Raw genomic sequence first — 23,654 nt, forward strand, 5'->3', positions numbered from 1 at the left:
CAGGGGCTGCTGCGCACCCTCTAATAGCGTGTCTCTCTGTGTGTGTGTGTGTGTGTGTCCCTGCCCCACAGCGCCTGAGGCCTCACTGTGCCCCCAGCACCGCACAGGGGCCCCGCTGGGTCAGAGTGAGGAGCTGCAGCCACTGAGCCAGCGCCACCCCTTCCTGCCGCACCTGGGGCTGGCCTCCCGCCCAAATGGCGACTGGTCCCAGCCCTGCCTCACTTGTGACCGCGCAGCCCGAGGTGGGACGGCGGTTTGCTTTTTTCCTTACTAGAAATGCTGGGCAGCTTGCTGGGGGTGTGCTTGCCATGCCAGTACAGCCAACTCTCTCCCTGTCTCCTCTGGGCCTGGGGGTTTGGCCTCCAGCAGGCCCAGGAGCCCTTTCTTCCTCTCTCCTGGGAGCTTGTGGCCTGGTGGTGCTCCCCTTCCAGGATCACATGTCACTTGCTAGAAGTTCTGTCAGAGGTTTAGCAGGGGAGCTGTTCTTTGCGTAAGGCATGGGGTGATGGCCCATGCTCTCCCCATGCTCCCATTCCCTGACAAACTGGAGGGGGCTCTGCCACCTATCAGGCCCACCCATGGTGGTGGGTCAGACAACTTGGCTTGTTGGACCGGAAATGTGTGATTTAAACCTCACGACGCCAGACAAATATAAGATCCTCAGTGGACAGTCATTGGAAGCCATCATCCTTAATGCAGTAATGTATGCCTTGCCCTGAATAAAATGGGATTTTTTTTTTTTGCTTCCCAATTAACTGCTGTTCTTCCTGAAATCCCCGTTACCATGGAAAACAGAGAGTTGGCTGTACTGTCAATTCTAGGTCACAGTGTTTGAAGATACCTAATTCAATGGGTAACTAAAAATGGGGCTTCTCTTTCTACTAATTAATAATGTATCCTGATCAGAGCTCTACAACTATAGCAGGTTAAACTGAAAACAGATTTTCACTGTTGCCTACAAGAAAATGCTCTCAGTCTACCTTTGGTCCCAAGTGGGGTCTCTGCTACAGAGAAGAAAGGTGTCTGTTCTCTTCTACTCTTCTTACAAGAGGGGGCACGACAGAGAGCTTTTGTGCGACTTCCCTGATAAGGTGACCAGCCTTTATTCAGCCCTGGAAACGGTTACTGTTCATTCATGCCTCATTAATATTACAGCTTGTTTGACTTGGGTATTTGTGTGATAACTATATTTAACTCTAGGATATTTTCCTTCATGTCCCTGTTTTCCCCTAACAGTTTATACGGGATTTTGGCTTCTTCTAAACTTACATTAGAAAACGTGTGGAAGGCCAGCTCTGCGCTGTAAAGAATGTAAACGATAAAAGCATACGTTAAAGGGTCACCCAGAGGCATTGGAGTTACATGCCCATTTCACCCCCCCCAGACAGTCAGGGGCTGCTGTTCTCAGCAGGTCCCGCAGAACTCTCCATGGAGTTCCCTTTTTGTTTTTCCCATGTTCTACCCATTTGGTAACTGACAAGGTCTGTTTTGAGCCTTGGTGGCTAATTTTGTGTTACCCTGGCCCTCTAGCTCTCCTGCTGGCAAACTGGCTCTCCTGGGACGTTTGCGTGTTAAATACGGCCTGGCAGGCCTGCAGGCTGGCCATCTTCCCCTGCTGCGGCTGTCTCTGGCCCTGCCTCTGCACCTTTGCCTGTGCCATTCCGTTCTCTCTGCTTGGATATCACTCCCACCACCTGCCCCTGTTCCCCCAACCTGGCAAGTTGCTTAAGGTATCCACCCCTTGTGGATTTCTGTTGTCCTTCAGCCCTGATAGGAGTTGAAGATAAAAATGAGTATTTTTTTCTTCAAAGATTTCTCATGCCCCAGATGAGTTTTGAGCAAACAAATGTTCTATGGATTGCATTTCATCCTTTAACTGTTGGGTGTGTCATCCTCTCCACATCTCACTCCCTCCCCGTCAGAGGGTAGGGGGCTGTTGGAGTCCGGGGCAAAGACCCTGGCCATGTTTCCTCTCTATTCTTTCTTGATGCTTCACAAAGGGTTGAGTATAAGGTAAGTGCTTAATCTGTGCACACCAGTGGATTTGTTTGGAGCACACCTTCTTGGAAATCAGCAGTGGAAAAGTCAGAATGATGCCGGCCATTCAGAAAACTGTCAGGTGAGATGCAGGCTGTGATTCAGGAGAGATGTTTGTGAGGGGTGCATTTGGGACCACAGACCCCACAGAGGCAGAGGAGGCAGACTGGTCAGAAGCCCTCTTCACATGAGAGCAGCCACAGCCGGGAAGGCCTCTTGTGTGACTGGCGATAATCGTGAGGATGTCTGAGGAGAGCTTTCTTTCATGTGCCATATGTCATCTCATCCTCCCTGTGCCCCTCCCTCTCTCTCACCTCCCACATAGATCTGTAGATCTGACCTTGGAAGTCTCTTGAATTGTCCATCTTGTTCCATGGCCTCAATTCAGTGCCAGCCTTCTGACCAATTTCCTGCTGTCATTATCTCCCAGTCTCACCCACCCTCCATCTTTATAAAGGATGCCCTGGTCCTGAGTCTCAGAAAGCCCTTTTAGATGCCAGGCCCTGCAAGGCCATCCCAGAGCCTTTGACGTTGCAGACCTCTGTTGCTTCCACCAGCTGTGTCCCCCCGCCCTCAGTCTGGGGGTCCTCCTATTCCCACAGAAGCATTCCAGGCCTTCCCAGGCCTGCCGATGTCTGCCTGCAGGCACAGCTCTGGGCTTTCCTTTTGAAGCCTGCTCTACCTGCCCTCTGCTCTGTATTTATTGAGTTCCCATGGGGCACCAGGCACTGAGCACAGAACAGAGCCCCTTGCCCTCGTGGAGCTTATATGGTAATGGGAAAGAAAAACACAATATAAATTATTCAGCATGTTATGTAACGAGTGCTCTGGAAAACAGCAAAACAAAAACAGTCCTGCTGAGTGTCTTTGGGGAGGTAAGGGAGGGTGGCTTGCAGTATGAATGGATCAAGGATTGAAGGAGTGTGGCGGTGAGCCTTGTGGAGGTTGGAAAGAGCCTTCCAGGCAGAAGGGCAGCTGTGCAAAGGCCCTGAGGTGGGAGTGTGCTCACGGTGTTTGAGAAAAGGCAGCCAGTGAGGTGGCGATGAGTGACGGAGCATGGCCAGTGCGTGGGGGTGGAGCGTGGCAGAGGTGGGCCTGGAGGAGGTGTGGGGCAGGGCCTCTCAACTCTCTCTGGCTGGGGGCATTCGTTGAATTCCTAGTCGATCCAGACGGGTACTTTTGTGTCCATGTTTAGATGTTGTGCCGATGTCATTGCTAGGAGCTTTTGAAACACTTTCATTGTGCTTACCTTGCAGACCATGCACTCAGTGGCCTGGTGCTGGGCCTTCTGGGTTTATGTCAGAAATTTCTTTGACTTTCACTCACAGTGAGGTGGGGGAAGACGAGGGTTAGGAGGATCCCTTGGGCTGTGTATGGGCTGGGTGGGAGCAGGGAGCCAGGTCAGGAGGCCACTGTCCCCATCCAGGTGGGAGATGGTGAGGGTCTGGACCCGACAGGGCTGCAGAAATCTGGGCAGTGGCCAGGTTCTGGGTATGTTTTTTTTTTTGAGACGGAGTCTCACACTGTTGCCCAGGCTGGAGTGCAGTGGCACGATCTCCGCTCACTGCAAGCTCTGCCTCCCAGGTTCACGCCATTCTCCTGCCTCAGCCTCCCAAGTAACTGGGACTACAGGCGCCCCCCACCACACCCTCCTAATTTTTTGTATTTTTAGTAGAGACGAGGTTTCACCATGTTAGCCAGGATTGTCTCGATCTCCTGACCTCGTGATCCGCCCACCTTGGCCTCCCAAAGTGCTAGGATTACAGGCGTGAGCCACTGCGCCTGGCCGGTTCTGGGTATGTTTTAAAGATGATCTGACAGGCCTTGCTAGAGGACTGGGCAGAGTGAGAGGCGAGCTGAGGACGACTCTGAGGGCTGGGAGTAGAGCAGCTGGAGGCAGAGCTGCCATCATATGAGGTGAGGGCGGCTGTGGGTGCAACAGGTTAGTGGAGGGGTTGAGTTCAGGACACGTCAAAGCGTCTCCTAGACACGCAAGTGGAGGTGTCAAGAAGTTCTGAGAAGCCTGGAGTTGGGGAGAGAATTCTGGGCTGCAGACGCACTTTGGAAGTTATCATGGACAGTGCTTATGGCCGTCAGCTCTTCGGCCTCACCTGGCGCTCATGGTTTTGTTTTTTTTTGAGATGGAGTCTCACTCTGTTGGCCAGGCTAGAGTGCAGTGGTGTGATCTGGGCTCACTGCAACCTCCGCCTAGCTGGCTTCCAGCTGTTCTCCTTCCTCAGCCACCTGAGTAGCTGGGATTACAGGCACATGCCACCATCCCTGGCTAATTTTTGTATTTTTAGTAGAGATGGGGTTTCATCATGTTGTCCAGGTCTTGAACCCCTGACCTCAAGTGATCTGCCCAGCTCAGCCTCCCAAAGTGCTGGGATTACAGGCGTGAGCCACCATGCCTAGCCTAGCCTCTGGCGCTCATGTTTACTTGGTGGTCTTGTAATTTCAGACACACCAGCTGCCCTCCCAAGGCTGGGTCCTCTTAAGGCTTACCTGTGTTGGCTGCCCTCACATGATCCTGGCATGTAGTCAGTGCTCAGGACAGTTGTGTGTGGGCAGAAGCTGCGCAGCCCAAAGGAGGACCCTCAGGCCCAGGGGGTTGAGGGATTTGCCTAAGATCACACAGAGATGGCAGCTGGTCTGAACTGCAATCTGGTGGGGGTGAGCAGCCCACATGTTACCCGCCCCCCGGGCTCTTTCCACCGTTTCCTGTTCTGTTCTGCAGAACTGGCCACAGTGTCAAAAGGCTTTGGAGAAATTACAGAAGTTCTTGGGGTAGACGGAACCTACATCAAAGGGAGGCAGATGGGGATGAGAAAAGCATTCCTGAGTCAAGGTGGAGGTCTGGAAAGAAAGATGGCTGCTTTCCTCTCACCGAGGACACTCTAAGGCCAGGGGCCAGATCTTCTGCCCTGGCTGGCCTCTGTTGAGGGTGGGTAAGGGAAGGAAGGAATGCCCAGCCTGGTGTTCTCAGCCCCCTTGCTGAGCTCCCTGAACTACAGTCTGCGGAGCCAGAGCTACAGCTGTCTTGATGCTCCCTGAGCAAGTCCCGAGTTGCCTGGTACCTTGCACTTCTTGGTGGGAGTTTAACTGCCCAGCATTCCTGTTCCTAAAAAAAAAAAAAAAAAAAGAAAAGAAAAAGAAGAAGAAAAAGGAAGGTAGGCAGAATAGAAATCTTCATTGCTTTCTGATTCACTCAAGTGAATCAGAACCAACTTGGGTCCTGAAACCAAAGTAAGCAGCGGTGGGCTTTGTACCAGGTGGGGGCTGCTGCCTGCAGCTGGGTCTTCATGGCTCTCCTCATGGCCCCTCCTGTCTTGCTGACACCGTTGGCCCTGGCTGTAGTATGCTTCAGGTCTGCTCCCAGAGAAATGGCAGGGATTCCTTTGGGCCACTGGTCCTGTGGGCTGAGAGCCCCTTGTGCTGAAGCTGCTTCTCTCACACCCCACCTGGCGAGGGTTTGCCAAGCGATTACTGGAAAGGATTTGAGTTGACTTATAAAACACATGCAATGCCGCAGGATTAAACAGATACCAGAAGAAACTGGGGCAAAAGGAAAACAGAGGTGAGAAAGAAAAGCCAGGATTGTATACAGTGGCTGGAGATGGATCCAAATTTGGTTTGATACTGTGCAGCTGGGAAGGCCAGAGTGTCAAGCAGCCTGCGCGGGACTTCATGGAGCAGTGGCCGTGATCATTGTCCTGCGGCATCACCCCAACAGCTGCTGCTGCTGTCTGCCAGGCCTTTGGGCCATGCCTCCACTCTCTAGTGGCCTGGCAAGAATCTAAGGGGAAACAGGATTTCTCAGGGAGTGGAATGGCAAGGCTATCCACGGTTATCAGCCATTCATTCATTCCTTTTTTTTTTTTTTTTTTGAGACGGAGTCTCACTCTTTCGCCCAGGCGGGACTGCAGTGGCGCTATCTTGGCTCACTGCAAGCTCCGCCTCCCAGGTTCACGCCATTCTCTTGCCTCAGCCTCCCGAGTAGCTGGGACTGCAGGCGCCCGCCACCGTGCCCGGCTAATTTTTTTTGTATTTTTTGTAGAGACGGGGTTTCACCGTGTTAGCCAGGATGGTCTCGATCTCCTGACCTCGTGATCCACCCGCCTCGGCCTCCCAAAGTGCTGGAATTACAGGTGTGAGCCACCGCGCCCGGCCTCATTCTTAAACCTGATGGAGACTTGGTAGAATTTGAAAGCTTTCTTGTGCACTGTTTCATGAGTATGTCCAGGAAGTCCCCAGGCACAGTGGGCCCTCAGAGGACTCTCTTCGGAATCTGTCTTCATAACAAGGGAACCTCAGGGGTGAACCAGAGTTGTCATGGCCTCAGCCCTGCTTGCCCGGCTCTAGGAGTAGAGCTGAAGCATGCACACACACAGACACATGTGCACTTACACCAGACATGTACACACGAAGGAGAGTGTTTTGATAAGAAGGCATCTGAAAAGGGAGTCCTACACGGGTCTACTTTTGAAAACTCAAAGATGTGGGAAAATATATTGTTAAAAAAAGAAAAGCCAAACCCAGCCAGCGTGTCAGCAGTGCATCTGAGGTGGACCTTGGAAGGATCCTGGGCCAGCTGAGGTCTCCTGAGAGTGTGGGAGGTGACAGAGCTCCGAGATGCAGGGCTGAGTGATGCTGCCAGGAACTAGGGGGGCAGCAGGGCACGCCTGGGGCTGAGAGGTGGTTGGTGGCCGCCAGCCAGGTATTTCCTAGTGTCAGGCCAGGGATAGCTACCTGTGGGGAGTGTGTCTAGCCCTCAGGGCCCTTCCAGTGGGTTTTGGGGATGGACCAGGAATTTGGTGGGAGATGAGACTCATTTGGCATCTTGTTTTGGTGGAAAAAATGTGTTCTGTAAGTCAGGGGAGCCCTGCATCTTTGGCTGGCGGTCAGTCCCGGGGGCAGAGGCACAGCAGGGCTGTCAGCGTTAGCTTACTCTAGAGAGAGTTAATCTCTTCAAGTGGAAAATTGAGTCACGGAGGAAGCTGATCAGTAACATGAAGAAAACCTCAGAGGCGGCAGATTTATTGACACATCTATCCAAGTGTCAGGTATAAAAGATGCTCGTTCTTGCCACAAGGGCTTGGGTTTTAAGTGGGATTTGAATGTGACTCGTGAAGGCTGTTGAATGGCTGAGCTGCTAAAGTCAGACAGTTGCCCAGCACAACCAGAAGGCATCTGGATCACCTCTCCTGGGCCTTTGCCTTCTCTTAGGAGGAGTCCATTTGCTTCTCACAGTTGTCTAGAAGGTAGGCACTCCAGCCTGGGCGACAAACAAAAAAAAAACCACATTGACTAGCAGACTAGCAGTGGTAAAAGTGAACCTCTGTGTCTCGTGCCTGAACTTAGGGGGAAAGCTTTTAGTCTTTCGCCCTTAAGTGTGATGATAACTGTGGGTTTTTCACAAATACCTTTTATAATGTTGAGGCAAATCCCCTCGTTTCATAGTTTTCTCTGTTTTAATGATGAAATGTTAGAATATCTTAGATGCTTTTCCTGTGTCAGCTGGAATGACTGTTTTTTTCTCTTTGTTCTACTAATGCAGGACATTACGTTAATGGATTTTCTTATGTTGAACCACCCCCTGCATTCCTGGGATGAATCCCTCCCATCCCCTCAGCTGCAGCACCTGATTAGAGCCTTCTTCCTTGGCAATAATCGTTGTTTCACTGATTGGCTTTTTCTGTGAGGTGAGCAGCAGGCCCTAGATGGAACCCCTGGTGTTTTAGTAACACCCGGATGGCCAGTAGCCTCCAGAAGCTGGAGGAGTCAAGGAAGGATCCCCCTACGAGGCTTCAACAGTTTGATTCCTGACTTTGAGCCTCCAGAACTGTGAAAGAATAATTTCTGTTTTGACAGAGTTTCACTTCATCACCCAGGCTGCAGTGCAGTGGCATGATCTGGGCTCAGTGCAACCTCTGCCTCCTGGGTTCAAGTGATTGTCATGCCTCAGCCTCCTGAGGATATAACAGGCATGCGCCACCATGCCTGGCTAATTTTTTTATTTTTAGTAGAGATGGGGTTTTACCATGTTGGCCAGGATGGTCTGGATCTCTTGACCTCATGATCTGCCCGCCTCAGCCTCCCAAAGTGCTGGGATTGCAGGTGTGAGCCCCCGCCTGTGGCCTTGGGAGAGGATTTTTTTTTTTTTTTTTGAGATGGAGTTTTGCTCTTGTTGCCCAGGCTGGAGTGCAATGGCACGATCTTGGTTCACGGCAACGTCCGTCTCCCGGGTTCAAGCCATTCTCCTGCCTCAGCCTCTGGAGTAGCTGGGATTACAGGCATGCACCACCATGCCCAGCTAATTTTGTATTTTTAATAGAGACAGGGTTTCTCCATGTTGCTCAGGCTGGTCTCGAACTCCGGACCTCAGGTGATCCGCCCACCTTGGCCTCCCAAAGTGCTGGGATTACAGGCATGAGCCACTGCGCCCGGCCTGGAGATGATGTTTTTTTTGAGACGGAGTCTCCCTCTCTCACCCAGGCTGGAGTGCAGTGGCATGATCTCAGCTCACTGGAAGCTCTGTCTTCCGGGTTCACACCATTCTCCTGCCTCAGCCTCCCGAGTAGCTGGGACTACAGGCGCCCACCACCAAGCCTGGCTAATTTTTTCTATTTTTCAGTAGAGACAGGGTTTCACCGTGTTAGCCAGGATGGTCTCGATCTCCTGACCTCGTGATCCGCCTGCCTCAGCCTCCCAAAGTGCTGGGATGACAGGCATGAGCCACCGCGCCCGGCTGGGAGATGATCTTAAGAAACAGTGACAAGGGAGTAGGATGGGGAAAATAGTCACCAAAGGGCATTGTTATTAAGTAAATTACTGCTACAGGTAACTGGGTCTTAATCTTGTGGGGGAATTCTGGGAGACAGGATAGAACACAGGTGTTATCTGCTGCCACTTAATGAACCACCCCATACTTAAGATTTTTTTGTTTTTTTGTTTTTTTTTTTACTGTAGGAAATGTCCCTGAGTCATAACTTGTGGTGTAAAACTCTCATTAATTGTTTGTTACGTCTCTTGGTTCTGGTGATTGCCTCGGCTCAGCTAGATGGTGCGGGCCTCGGGTCTTTCTTGTGGTTACCGTCAGATGGAGGGTGGGGATGGAGACCACAAGTGAAGACCACTCCCATGTCTGATGGCCGATGCTGTCTGTCTGTCAGCTGAGACCTCAGTGGGGCTTTCAGGTAGTCTCTGCGTGTGGCCTGGCCCTCCTCACGGGATGGTGGCAGGGTTCCAAGAGTGAGTTTTCCAGAGAGAGGGTGGACACTGCTCATGACCTAGTCTTGAAGTTCACGCAGCGTCACTTCTGTTGCATTCCATTTCTTTTTCTTTTCTTTTTTCTTTTCTTTTCTTTCCTTTCCTTTTCTCTTCTCTTCTCTTCCTTTCCTTTCTCTTTCTTTTTTTTTTTTGACGGAGTCTTGCTCTGTCACCCAGGCTGGAGTACAGTGGTGCGATCTCGGCTCACTGCAAGCTCCGCCTCCCAGCTTCACGCCATTCTCCTGCCTCAGCCTCCTGAGTAGCTGGGACTACAGGCGCCCGCCACCACGTCCAGCTAATTTTTTGTACTTTTAGTAGAGACAGAGTTTCATTGCGTTAGCTAGGATGGTCTCGATCTCCTGACCGCCTGCCTTGGCCTCCCAAAGTGCTGGGATTACAGGCATGAGCCACTGCACCCGGCTCGCCCTTCTTTTCTTTCTTTCTTTCTTTCTTTCTTTCTTTCTTTCTTTCTTTCTTTCTTTCTCTCTCTCTCTCTCTCTCTCTCTCCCCCTTTCTTTCCTCCTTTCCTCCTTCCTTCCTTTTTTTCTTTCTTCCTTTCTCTTTCTTTCTTTTTCTTTCTTTCTTTCTTTCTTTCTTTCTTTCTTTCTTTTTCTCTCTCTTTCTTCCCCCCCTTCTCTCTCTCTTTCTTTTCTTTTCTTTGCTTCTTCTTTCTCTTTCTTTTACTCTTTCTTTTGCTTTTTCTTTCGAGATGGTCTCACTCTTCCAGAAATAAACCCAAACAATTATAGCCAATTGATTCTCCACAAAGGGGCCAAGGACCATCTCTTCAAGGACAAAGGGGCAAAAGAACAGCCACTTTAATCAACGGTATTGGTAAAATTGTATACCCACATGCAGAACACTTTGGATTCTTATCTTACACAGTATACAAAAATCAACTTCCTTTGTTTCTTTATTTAAAAGTTTTATTTTACAATTTATTTTAAAAGACAGGGTCTCTGTTGCCCAGGCTGAAATGCAGTGATGCAATCTTGGCTCACTGCAGCCTCGACTTCCCAGGCTCAGGAAGTCCTCCCACCTCAGCCTCTCAAGTAGCTGGGACTACAGGCATGCTCCATCATGCCTGGCTGATTTTTGTATTTTTTATAAAGACAGGGTCTCACCATGTTACCCAGGCTGGTCTCAAACTCCTGAGCTCAAACGATCTACGAGCGTCAGCCTCCCAAAGTGCTGGGATTACAGGGGTGCACCATCGCACCCGACCGCATTCCATTTCTTTGTGTTTTTTTGTTTTTCTGAGACAAAGTCTCACTCTGACGCCCAGGCTGGAGTGCAGTGGCGTGATCTCGGTTCACTGCAACCTCTGCCTCCCGGGTTCAAGCGATTCTTGTGCCTCAGCCTCCTGAGTAGCTGGGACTACAGGCATGTACCACCACGCCCTGCTAATTTTTGTATTTTTGGTAGAGACAGGGTCTCACCATGTTGGCCAGGCTGGTCTTGAACTCCTAACCTCAAGTGATCTGCCTGTCTGGGCCTCCCAAAGTGCTGGGATTACAGGCATGAGCCACTGTGCCCACCAGCCACATTCCATGTCTTTGGAGCCTGTCACTAAGACCAGCCTTTACCGAGTGTAACATTGGAGTCTACCTTTTGATGGGAGGAGAGTCAAGGTCCAAGACCAGTCTCAGAGTGTCTACCCCCAGATTTTGTTATGGGAGAGAGAAATAAACTCTTCTCTTGTATAAATCACTGGGATTTTTTTTCTTAATAGATTGAGAATCTAATCCTGGTACCCCATCTTCTCTCCGTCCTGAGAAAGCTTTGCCTGCTCTCCTTACTCTTGTCATCATCGACCTCTTCACCTTAAGTGGGTTCCATTAGAATTTTTATAAGAGCAGGAAGACTTTCCTTTTAAGTGGCGCCTTCTTTCAGCCCAGCTGCCCAAAGCCCATAGATAGCAAAGATAAGCTGCAAATCTTTTGCTCTGAGAGGCAGGGGTGAGAGAAAGTCAGAAGAAAATCAAACCAAGAGCCACCTGTGTACTGTAAGTCCAGTGAAATACTTAGACGTTTCATATGTTGTTTAACATCTGCTAGGACTCAACATTCCCTGAGGGCACAACCTGGGTCAGTGCAGTGGAATCCTCAGCACTTAAAGGAGCGGGTGAGCGAAGAAATGACTACGCCCTTATCGGTGGACACAGGTACTCTAAAACCTATTTTACTTATGGCTGGCCATAGTGGCTCACGCCTGTATTCTCAGTGCTTTGGGAGGCTGAGGCGGGAGGACCGCTTGAGGCCAGACGTTTGAGACTAGCCTTAGCAACACTGCAAGATCCCATCTCTACAAAAAATAAAAAATTAGCCAGGCGTGGTGGCATGTGACTGTAATCCCAGCTACTTGAGAGGCTGAAGCAGAAGGATCACTTGAGCCCAGGAGTTTGAGACCGGCCTGGGCAACATAGTAGACCCTGTCTGTACAAAAAATTAAATAAAAAAAAAATTAGCCAGGCACGGTGGTGCATACCTGTGATCCCAGCTACTCGGGAGGCCAAGACGGTAGGATTGCTTGAGCCCAGGAGCTTGAGGCCACAATAAACCATGACTGTGCCACTGCACTCCAGCCTGGCTGACAGAGCAAGACTTTGTCTCAAAAAAGAAAAAGAAAAAGAAAAGCAAAAAAGAAAAACCCCAAAGACAAAACACTACAAGAGGCAGAAAAAGAGTGGGAGACAAAAATAGAAACAAAGGCAACAAATAGAAAACAGTAAAAACAAAAAAAGGCAGCTATTAATCCAAGTATATCAACATCCCTTTGCATATCAATGGTCCAAATGAACCAACTGAAAGAGATTGTCAGAGAAGAGCAAGAAACAAGACGTAACTATATGTTGCTTACAAGAACTACACTTTAAAGACGTATGTATTAAAAGCGGATGGATAAAGAAAGATCTACTATGCCAACACTAATCAAAAGAAAGCAGGAGTCTCTATATTAATTTCAGACAGTACAGGCTTCAGAGCAAGGAAAAGTCATCAGGAATAGGCCAGGCACAGTGGCTTACACTTGTAATCCCAGCACTTTGGGAGGCCAAGGCGGACAGATCACCTAAGGCCAGGAGTTTGAGACCAGCCTGGCCAACACGACGATACCCTGTCTTCACTGAAATACAAAAATGAGCAGGGCGTGGTGGTAATCCCAGCCTGTAATCCCAGCTACTCTGCAGGCTAAGGCATAGGAATCACTTGAGCATGGGAGGCAGAGGTTGCACTGAGCCGAGCTCCCTGCACTCCAGCCTGGTTGACAGAGACCCTGTTTCAAAAAGAAAAGAAAAAGAAAAGTCATCCGGGATAAGGACAGGGCATTACATAATGATTAAGGAGTCAATACTCAAAGAAGACATAACGGTCCTTAACATGTATGATCCTAGCAAGAGAACATCAAAATATGTGAGGGAAAAAGCGATAGCACTGCAAGGAGAAACTATTACAGTTGGCAACTTCAGTGTTCCTCTATCAGAAATTGACAGATCCAGCAGGCAAAAATCCGTAACTCAGTAACACCCTCTATAACTGGATATAATGGAAACCTGTAGACTATTTCATACAATGACAGCAGAAATAAAAAGAAAAACACTTTGGTTTTTCCCATATCTTAGGCTGGTGAGCAGTGGCACAATCACAGCTCACTGCAGCCTTGAACTCCTGGGCTCAGGAGATCCTCCCGCCTGAGCATCCTTTCTAGTTGGGACTACAGGTGTGCACCTGGCTAATTTTCTTTCTTTTTAAAAATTTTTTTTTCATCATGGAGCTCAAAATGTCATAATTTTTTTAAATTTACTTTTCTGTAGAGATGGGATCTTGCTATGTTGCCCAGGCTAGTCTTGAACTCCTGGCCTCGAGCAATCCTCCTACTTCGGCCTCCCAAAGTTCTAGGATTACAGTGTGAGCCTGAGTCACCATGCCCAACCACAAATTTTTTTTTATTTTTTGAGACGGAGTTTCACTTTTGTTGCCCAGGCTGGAGTGTAATGGCATGATCTCAGCTCACTGCAACCTCCGCCTCCTGGGTTCAAGAGATTCTCCTGCCTCAGCCTCCTGAGTAGCTGGGATTATAGGCATGCGCCACCATGCCTGGCTAATTTTGTATTTTTAGTAGAGATGGGGTTTCTCCATGTTGGTGAGGCTGGTCTCCAACTCCCGACCTCAGGTGATCCGCCCACCTTGGCCCCCCAAAGTGCTGGGATTACAGGCGTGAGCCACCAAGCCTGGCCCAAATAAAATGTGGTGTTTTTTTTGTTTGTTTGTTTGTTTGTTTGAGATAGAGTCTTGCTATGTAGCCCAGGCTGGAGTGCAGTGGCACGATCTCAGTTCACTGCAACCTCTGCCTCCTGGGTTCAAGCGATTCTCCTGCCTCAGTCTCCCAAGTAGCTGGGACCACAGGTGCGTGCCAACATGCCCAGCTAACTTTTTGTATTTTTAGTAGAGACGGGGTTTTACCATGTTAGCCAGGATAGTCTCGATCTCCTGACCTCGTGATCTGCCCACCTTCGCCTCCCAAAGTGCTGGGATTACAGGCGTGAGCCACCATGCCCAGCCTATAGATACTTTAAAAAACATTTTATTTGTCACGGGTGCCAGGTGAGTGACCACGCCTGGCAATGATGAGTTTTATCTGGGCTGTTATACATCTGAGAAACATCCAGGGATGGCACCCAAGAGGCATTTGGAGCTCAGAGAAGAGGTCAAATGTGGACTTGGTGGGGTTGGGGAGGCTCTTGGGGCTGTGGGAATGGTTCCTGAACTGTGATCCCCACTGTCCCCCAACTTACATACCCAGAACAGCCAGGCTTGGAAATAGTAGGATCTCTCACCCTCAAAGGGCCAAACTGGGCAGAACTCAGGGCTTCCTTTTTTTTTTTTTTTTTTTTTTTTTGAGATGGAGTCTTGCTCTGTTGCCCAGGCTGGAGTACAGTGGCACAGTCTTGGCTCACCGCAACCTCTGCCTCCCGGGTTCAAGCGAGTCTCCTGCATCAGCCTCCCAAGTAGCTGAGATTACACGTTCGTGCCACCATGCCTGGCTAATTTTTTGTATTTTTTTTAGTAGAAATGGGATTTCACCATGTTAGCCAGGCTGGTCTCGAACTCCTGACCTTAGGTGGTCCTCCTGCCTGGGCCTCCCAAAGTGCTGGGATTACAGGCATGAGCCACCACGCCCAGCCAGGGCTTCCTTTTTAGGATCCAAAGTTAGGGACAAGCTCGGGCCACCCTGGCAGGTCTCTTAGCCCTGGAAGGATCTGACTGAACATAATTAATGAGTCTTTTCACTCTAGTGACACCAAGATATTCCAGGTCCCAGCTTGGTAGTGCCAGGAGCCAGCAAAGAGTCCACTCAGTGGAGCTCAGGGACCAGCAAGGACGGGCACAGACAGGGGCAGAGGTCATCAAGAGAGCAGGCATGGCTTAATAGCCATCCTAGGGATGTGAAGGGTGTGTCATTGTGGGTTCAACATGCATTTCCCTAATGACAAATGAAGTTGAGCATCTTTCAGGAGCTGTGAGCCATTTGTATACCTTATTTGGGGAAAAGTCTTTTAGGATCCCTTGCCCATTTTTAAATTGGGTTGTTTGTGTTCTAGTATTGAATTCTGTGAGTTCTTGTGTATTCTGGATATGAAACTCTCACCAGATTTGTTATTTGCAAATATTTTCTTCCATTCTGTAGGTTGTCTTTTCACTTTCTTGAAAGTGTCCTTTGATGAGCAAAAGTTTTAATTTTGATAAAATACAATTTATCCTTTTATTGCTTGTATTTTCAGTATCATATCAAAGGTTCCATTGCCAAATACAAGGCATGAAAATGTACCCCTACATTTTTTATTTTTATTTAATTATTGTTATTTGTTTGTTGGTTGTTTCTGGTTTTTATTCTTTGAGACAAGATCTTGCTCTGTGGCCCAGCCTGGAGTGTAGTGATGTGATCTCTGCTCACTGCAGACTTGACTTCTTGGGCTCAAGTGATTCTCCTGCCTGGGCTTTCCAAAGTGCTGGGATTACAGGCGTGAGCCGCCACACTCAGCCATTTTTTTTTCTTTATCAATATTTTTTTGGCCATTCTAGATCATTTGCAATTCCATATGAATTTTGAAATCAGCTGGTGAATCCCTTTAATGAATGTTTTATTTCAGTTACTATACTTTTTCTTTTCTTTTATTTCTTTCTTTTTTTTTTTTTTTTGAGACGGGAGTTTCACTCTTGTCGCCCAGGCTGGAGTGCAGTGGCGTGATCTTGGCTCACTGCAACCTCCGCCTCCCAGGTTCAAGCAATTCTCCTGCCTCAGCCTCCCGAGTAGCTGGGATTACAGGTGCCCGCCACCATGCCTGGCTAATTTTGTATTTTTAGTAGAGATGGGGTTTCACCATGTTGGTTAGGCTGGTCTCGAACTCCTGACCTCAGGTGACCCACCTGCTTCAGCCTCCAAAAGTGCTGGGATTACAGGTGTGAGCCACTGCACCCGGCTATTTTAGTTACTATACTTTTCAACTTCATAATTTCCATTTGTTTTTTCTTTATAATTTCGATTTTTTTTTTTTGATTCGGAGTCTTGCCCTGTCGCCCAGGTTGGAGTGCAATGGTGCAATCTCAGCTCACTGCAACCTCTACCTCCCAGGTTCAAGGGATTCTCCTGCCTCAGCCTCCTGAGTAGCTGGGATTATAGGCATGCACCACTATACCCGGTTAATTTTTTTTTTTTTTTTAATCTTTAGTAGAGACAGAGTTTCACCATGTTGGCCAGGCTGGTCTCGAACTCCTGACCTCGTGATCCACCCACCTTGGCCTCCCAAAGTGCTGGGATTACAGGCGTGAGCCACTGTGCCTGGCAATTTCTATCTTTTTATTGGTATTCTCTGTTTGATGAAACACCATCATCATACATTCCTTTATTTAGTCACAGTTTCCTTTGGTTTTATGAACATGTGTATAATGGCTACTTTAAAGTCTTTTTCTGATAAATCAACATGTGCCCTCTCACAGGCAGTTTCCTTTGCCTGCATTTCCCCTGATCTATGGGTCATGCTTTCCTGTTTTTTAAATTTTTTGCATGCTTCATATTTTTTTGTTGTTGGAAACAGGACATTTAAATAATGCATTGTAGCAATTCTGGGTATGAGTCTCCCCTGTCCTGGGCTTGTTATTATTTTCTTGTTTATTTGTTTAGTGACTGGCTGGATTATTTTAGTGAAGTCTGTTTCTTCCCTACGATGTTCAGCTTCTAAGGTCGTTCTCAGGGGGCCCAGCTTTGAGTATACCTGCAATTACCCTGGGATGACAGTGGTTTTGGAAGGCTCTCTTCCTCTTTCCCTGACCATAACTCAGCTGTTAAGCTATGCAAATTTTCTTTTCCTTTTTCTTTCTTTCTTCTTTTTTTTTTTTTTTTTTGGAGATGGAGTCTCGCTCTGTCGCCCAGGCTGGAGTGCAGTGGCACAATCTCGGCTCACTGCAACCTTTGCCTCCCGGGTTCAAGCATTCCTCTGCCTCAGCCTCCCAAGTAGCTGGGATTACAGGCACCTGCCACCACACCTGGCTAATTTTTGTATTTTTTGTTTTTTAGTAGAGACGGGGTTTGACCATCTTGGCCAGGCTGGTCTTGGACTCCTGATCTCGTGATCCACCCACCTCAGCCTCCCAAAGTGTTGAGATTTTAGGCGTGAGCCACTACACCCAGCCCTTCTTTTTCTTAATCCTTGCTTGGTTGAAATAAGCTCTGCAAGTTGCCAATGGATTGCTTTATAATTTCCTATAATGCCCGGCTCTACACACTGATCCTATCAAGTTTGGCTCCTTGGAAGGAATAGTGTGTGAGGTCCATGTCTGCTATTTGTTCTGACATCAGGAGGGCTCCCTCTGCTGGTGCTATTCCCTGTTCTCTCCTGTAAACGAGCAGCCTAGAGTTCAGCTTGTGTCTTGAATCTTCTCCCAATTATCTCTCACCATAATCTCTACTATTCTCAAAAGCACCTTTTGGGCCAGGTGCAGTGGCTCATGCCTGTAATCCCAGCACTTTGGGAGGCTGAGGTGGGCGGATCACCTGAGGTCGGGAGTTCGAGACCAGCCTGGTCAACATGGTGAAACCCCGTCTCTGCTAAAAATAAAATAAAATAAAAAAATTAGCTGGGTGTGGTGGTGGCACCTGTAATCCCAGCTACTCGGGAGGCCGAGGCAGGAGAATTGCTTGAACCCAGGAGGTGGAGGTTGCAGTGAGCGGAGATCACATCACTGTACTCTTAAACAAACCTAACCAAAATCAAAACAAAAGCAACTTTTGCCTTGAATTCCTTCATTCTCTGTAGCAAATGAGGTCAGTTGCTTTGGGAAGAGATTAGGAAGTCTCTTTTTTATGGCCTGTTTCTTCATTAGGCAAAAATCTCTCTGAGCCAGGGCCCTGGAGCTGGGGGTGGAGACTTTGGAAAGCTTCTATCTGAGTGACACCCTGCGCTAGGGGCTGAGGACTTGGTGGGAGTGAGGACAATGGCCGAGGTCCTCAAAGTTTGCCTCTCCTGTTGTTGATCCACTTCCACATGAGCCAGGGCCGGAGTGATCAGGACCCCAGCACTCGCAGCATACTGCACCCAAGGCAGAGTCTCTGTTCCTTGAGGGGGCTGGGTGCAAGAAGGGGGCCCCCAATTCTTGGCTACACTCAACCAGGACTTAGTCTCAGCAACAGGTGGCTGGGGGTAGAATAGGAAATTGATGTCCTGTTCTTCCTGGGAGGAAAGCCCTCCTTCTGGGAGCTAGGGGCAGAGGGATCCCTGTTTCCTTGGTCTGGAGGCAGCAGGGGACCCCATGTTCTTGCTTGCAGCTGTCCAGAGTGGAGTCTCAGCCTCACTGAGCTGAGAGGAAGGGCAAGAGGGGCCATGATCTCAGTGCAAACACCATGGCCTCACCTTTTTAAACCAAATATTCATAGATGTTCATGAATCCATGTTTCTTCATTTCCGTTTTTTTTTTTCCAGACAAAGTCTCGCTGTCAGATGCAGGAGTATGATGGTGTGATCATAGCTCACTGTCACCTTGAAATCCAGGATTCAAACGATCCTCCCACCTCAGCCTCCTGAGTAGCTGGGATTACAGGTGTGAGCCACCATGCCTGGCCTATTTTTGTTGTTGTTTGTTTTTGTAGAGATGGGGGTCTCACTATGTTGTCCAGGCTGGTCTTGAACTCCTGGGTTCAAGCATTCCTCCTGCTTCAGCTTCCCAAAGTGCTGGGATTACAGGTGTGAGCCACCATGCCTGGCCTGTTTCTTCATTTTCTTTTTTTTTTTTTTTTTCTGAGACAGAGTCTCCCTCTGTCACCCAGGCTGGAGTGCAGTGGCACGATCTCTGCTCACTGCAATCTCCACCTCCCAGGTTCAAGTGATTCTCCTCCCAAGTAGCTGGGACTACAGGCATGCACCACCATGCCTGGCCAATTTTTGTATTTTTAGTAGACACGGGGAGGCGGAGGTTGCAGTGAGCTGAGATCATGCCACTGCACTCTAGTGCAGGCAACAGAAGCAAAACTCTGTCTAAAAAAAAATTTTTTTTCAGGGAGTTCTCTCAGGTGTTTCAGCCAATCTCTGATGATAAAAAGTTCCCTAGTCAGCCTCTTTGGAGTGTACCAGGGTCTAGTAGTCTAGTCCAGTCTAATAATTACAGAACTCAAACTGCATTGAAATTGCAGTTTCCATTCCATCTCATGATCCTTAACATAATCACACCGGCAAAGTCCCTCTTGTCATATAAGGGAACATTCCAAGTTCTTGGGATCAGGACCTGGATGTCTTCAGGGCCATTACTCAGCTGATCACAGGGGGTTAGGGTTTCAGCACTGAGACAGTGGCTGGGTCTGCCCTGGCCTGGTGTGGCCTGTGGCCAGTGATGAGTTTTCCTCCTTTGAGCAGCTTTTGAGGGACCTCCATAAACCAAAACCAAAATCCTAAGCCTCTTAACTATCCGAATGGACTCCTTCTCTCGGCAAGGGCATTCCAAAGTTAACCTGAAAATGAGGCCAGGCGTGGTGGCTCACGCTTGTAATCCCAGCACTTTGGGAGGCCGAGGCGGGCGGATCACGAGGTCAGGAGATCGAGACCATGGTGAAACCCCGTCTCTACTAAAAATACAAAAAAAAAAAAAAAAAATTAGCCGGGTGTGGTGGTGGGCGCCTGTAGTCCCAGCTACTCGGAGAGGCTGAGGCAGGAGAATGGCGTGAACCTGGGAGGCGGAGCTTGCAGTGAGCCGAGATTGTGCCACTGCACTCCAGCCTGGGCGACAGAGCGAGACTCCGTCTCAAAAAAAAAAAAAAAACCTGAAAATGAGTTCAGGATATGATGGGAAGGGGGAGCTCGACATGCCTCGTTATAACCTCCGCACTTTTGGAATTACTGATAGAACAGACTCTTTAAGTCCGATAAGAAACATTTACACTCTATTCTCTCTGAAGCCAGCTACCTGGAGGCTTCATCTGCATAATAAAATCTTGGTTTCCAAAACTCCTTATTTTGTTTTTTTTTTTTTTTTTGAGATGGGGTTTCGCTTTTGTTGTCCAGGCTGGAGTATAATGGGGTGATCTCGGCTCACTGCAACCTCCACCTCCTAGGTTCAAGCAGTTCTCCTGCCTCAGCTTCCCAAGTAGCTGGGATTACAGCTGTGCACCACCACTCCTGGCTAATTTTGTATACATATTTTTTGAGACGGAGTTTCACTCTTGTCGCCCAGGCTGGAGTGCAGTGGCGTGATCTTGGCTCACTGCAACTTCCGTCTCCTGGGTTCAAGTGATTCTCCTGCCTCAGCCTCCCAAGTAGCTGGGATTATAGGCACTCGCCCACCACGCCTAGCTAATTTTTTATTTTTAGTGGAGGCTGGGTTTCACTGTGTTGGCCAGGCTGGTCTCAAACTCCTAACCTCAGGTGATCCACCCACCTCGGCCTCCCAGAGTGCTGGGATTACAGGTGTGAGTCACCATGCCCAGCCTAATTTTGTATTTTTGGTAGAGACAGGGTTTCACCATGTTGGTCAGGCTGGTCTCGAGCTCCTGGCCTCAAGTGATCTGCCTGCCTTGACCTCCCAAAGTGCTGGGATTACAGGCGTGAGCCACCGCGCCTGGCCCAAGCCTCCAGCTTCTGATGGCCCCTCGTTCCAGGCCCCGGCGTCTGCCTCATTTGGGGTGCTGCATTCTTCAAGGGTCCTCTCAGTCAAGTCCCATTTGTGGGGTCCTCTCTGGTCTCCCGGAATCAGGGCAGATTTACCCTCCAACAAAGCTTTGCTGCTTACCTCACTCCACTCCCTGAGCTCGCTGTACAGTAGGCAGCCCAGGCTCCCAGCTCTGGCCTGAGCCACCTTGGGCAGGAATCCTCTGGGTTGAGGCCATGCGGCAAAGGAGTTGTAGGCATGGTTTGGCCCTCAGGCCTGCCTGGGTTTGAAACCCAGCCCTGCCACCTACTATTGGTCACTTACCTCTTTGTAAAGGACTTGGCAGAAAATAAGTACTTCTAAAACACATAAAAATAAACCAGGCGTCTGTCCCACCGCCCCAGGGGACACACATTCAGCTTCATAAGGGGAAGTCCTCCTCCCCTCATATGGCTGGAAGCACCTCAAAACTGAGGCAGGGGCAGATCCCAACCCCTCCATTGCATCATTCTTTTTTTTTTGAGACAGAGTCTCGCTGTCGCCCAGACTGGAGTGCAGTGGCGTGATCTTGGCTCACTGCAGGCTCCGCCCCCCGGGGTTCACACCATTCTCCTGCCTCAGCCTCCCGAGTAGCTGGGAATACAGGCGCCCGCCACCTCACCCGGCTAATTTTTTGTGTTTTTAGTAGAGACGGGGTTTCACTGTGTTAGCCAGGATGGTCTCGATCTCCTGACCTCGTGATCCGCCCGCCTTGGCCTCCCAAAGTGCTGGGATTACAGGCGTGAGCCACCGCGCCCAGCCCAATGCATCATTCTGAGGCTTTGAAACCTCAGCTGCAACAGAGCCGGAAAGAGGGGCATTATAACATCCTGTCACCCTGGGGGTTGGGGGCAGCCAGAAGGCAGGGGTCTTTGAGTAGAGGGCAGCGTGGAGAAGCCCTGGAGTGGAGCTAGGTGAGGCCAGGGCCAGTTCCATCCTACCTGGTTGGCTCAGGGACTCCAGAGTGGGCGGTGGGCATCTGTCATCTTCTTTTCTTTCAACTATTTTTTTTTTTTTGAGATGGAGTCTTGATGTGTCACCCAGGCTAGAGTGCAATGGTGCAATCTTGGCTCACTGCAACTTCCATCTCCCAGGTTCAAGTGATTCTTCTATTATTGGCCAGAAGGTCAGGGTGTGTTCATAGAATGACGGGTCCATGTCGAAAGGATAAGGAGACAGCTTGAAGGAAACCCCACTGGCCCAATCAGGGGCATTTTAAGCATCAAAATAAATATGATAGTAATGGATTATAATCCAGTGGCTAAAATATGAAACCATGAGTCCATATTAATATAAATGAAGGAAGAAAAACTTCTTTATGGGAAAAAAAAATGTGACTTCACACTGATTCATCCAGTGTCCATGCAACACCGCAGGGCTCTGCCTAGTTTTCCTTCCATGTCTGTGTCTCCCTTCTTTCCCAGGGAGAACCCTGGTTCCGAACAATATAGCTGTGCCTGTCCATTTGTGCTCTATCCTGCAACACTGGCAAAACAGTTTCAGAATTGCTACACTGATAACACTGCTCATAAGGAAAGGTAGAGATTTATTTACAGTTCTCTTTTTTTTTTTTTTGAGAGGGAGACTCGCTCTGTCACCCAGGCTGGAGTGCAATGGTGCAGTCTCAGGCAGGAGGATCGCTTGAGTCCAGGAATTCAAGACCAGCCTTGGTAACATGGTGAAAACCCATCTCTACTAAAAATACAAATAATTAGCCAGACATGGTGGTGGGCACCTGTAGTCCGAGCTACTCTGGAGGCTGAGGTGGGAGGATTGCTTTGAGCCTGGATGGATCCTTGGCTCACTGCAACCTCTGCCTTCCAGGTTCAAGTGATTCTTGTGCCTTAGCCTTCCCAGTAGCTGGGATTCCAGGCACGTGCCACCACACCAGGCTAATTTTTCGTATTTTTAGTAGAGATGAGGCTTCACCATGTTGGCCAGGCTGATCTCGAACTCCTGAACTCCAGCGATCCACCCATCTTGGCCTCCCAAAGTGCTGGGATTATAGGCATGAGCCATTGCGCCTGGCCTACAAGTCTTGTTGACCTTAGGACCAGAAGAGGTACCTTCTGAGCTGGGCTTTGATGGATGAATAGGAATCTCCTGGGAGCAGAAAGAGGAGAACACCAGGCAGAGGAACCACATGTGCAAAAGTCTGGAGTTGAAATGAGAGTTTGGTGTGGCCCCTTGCTGTGGCTGAAGCCCTAGGTTTGTTTAGAGTGAAGGGGATGACAAAGGATGAGAATGGGGGCTGTTTGTAGGGGCAGGTGGAGGTGGTGGATTGCAAGGGCCTTGAATGCCAGATGAGGAGCTTGGGATTGAAGGAGCAGGAGGCAGGGCATCACAAGAGGCATCAGGGTTTAGGAAAAGATGGAGAGTCACTGGCAAATTGGTGAAGGGGGGCCAGCATCTGGTGCCATGAGACTCAGTGCCTGAGCCAGCAGGATGGCTTTGGCACTTCTCCAGGCACCTCACTTTTACGGATGATAAAACATGGGCACAAGGGGGTCCCACTCCCAGAGCTTCAGGGAGACTCCCCAAGGGCCATTCCTGGCACCTGGGGTCTGAGGTAGGGACTGAGCTGGCTCACAAGCCCTCCCTGTTCTGTGATGTGTCTGTTTCCTGTTTCTCCCCCATTAGGAGCAGTTTCAGTCTCAACTTCAAAAGAACAAACGCGCACTCAAAACAAAGGAAGACGGTCCTTGACTGCAGAGGAAGCAGGAAGCCATCGGCCCAGCTCTGAGCCCAGCTGCTGGAGCCCCGAGCAGCAGCATGGAGTCCGTGGCCCTGTACAGCTTTCAGGCTACAGAGAGCGATGAGCTGGCCTTCAACAAGGGAGACACACTCAAGGTAAGGGGGCTGGAGCCTGCTGAGTTGGCCCCACATGGGGTGGGGGTGGATTTAGGAACCGGGGGCCTGGGACTGTCCCAAGCAGACTGTGGCCCCTGGAAGACAGGCCCAGCCTCTCCAGGTATTGACTGTGTGACTCTGGACAAGCCACCTCTTCCCTCAGAGCCTCAGATTCTCCATCTAGGAAAGGGGGAGATAACTAATGACCCTCCTTTGGGGCTGATGTGAGGATTCGATGAGATATTACCACAGTGTCTGGCAGGAGTTAGTTCAACCACCAGTTTTCCAGGAAAAAGTTTGAAAAGAAAATTGCTGAGAGAGGGAGACAAT

The 23,654-nt window shown here is 49.3% G+C and overlaps 1 protein-coding gene across 13 annotated transcripts in view; it reads left to right on the forward strand.

The window, feature by feature from the left end:
* Positions 1–23,654, forward strand: part of GRAP (GRB2 related adaptor protein) — a 97,042-nt gene that overhangs the window by 48,032 nt on the left and 25,356 nt on the right. For 4 of the 13 annotated variants that reach the window (XM_063617803.1, XM_063617805.1, XM_055243259.2 and 1 more), the window contains one exon: positions 23,115–23,324. In XM_063617803.1, the coding sequence (XP_063473873.1) occupies positions 23,247–23,324 (78 nt within the window). In that variant the 5' untranslated portion in view covers positions 23,115–23,246. Of the gene's footprint in view, positions 1–71; positions 243–7,594; positions 7,653–11,363; positions 11,471–18,280; positions 18,399–23,114; positions 23,325–23,654 lie in introns of those variants that run through there. The other 9 variants (XM_055243252.2, XM_063617802.1, XM_055243251.2 and 6 more) reach the window with 6 other exon arrangements.

The sequence above is a fragment of the Symphalangus syndactylus genome, chromosome 14 (assembly GCF_028878055.3).
Source record: "Symphalangus syndactylus isolate Jambi chromosome 14, NHGRI_mSymSyn1-v2.1_pri, whole genome shotgun sequence".
NCBI classification, from domain to species: Eukaryota; Metazoa; Chordata; class Mammalia; order Primates; family Hylobatidae; genus Symphalangus; species Symphalangus syndactylus.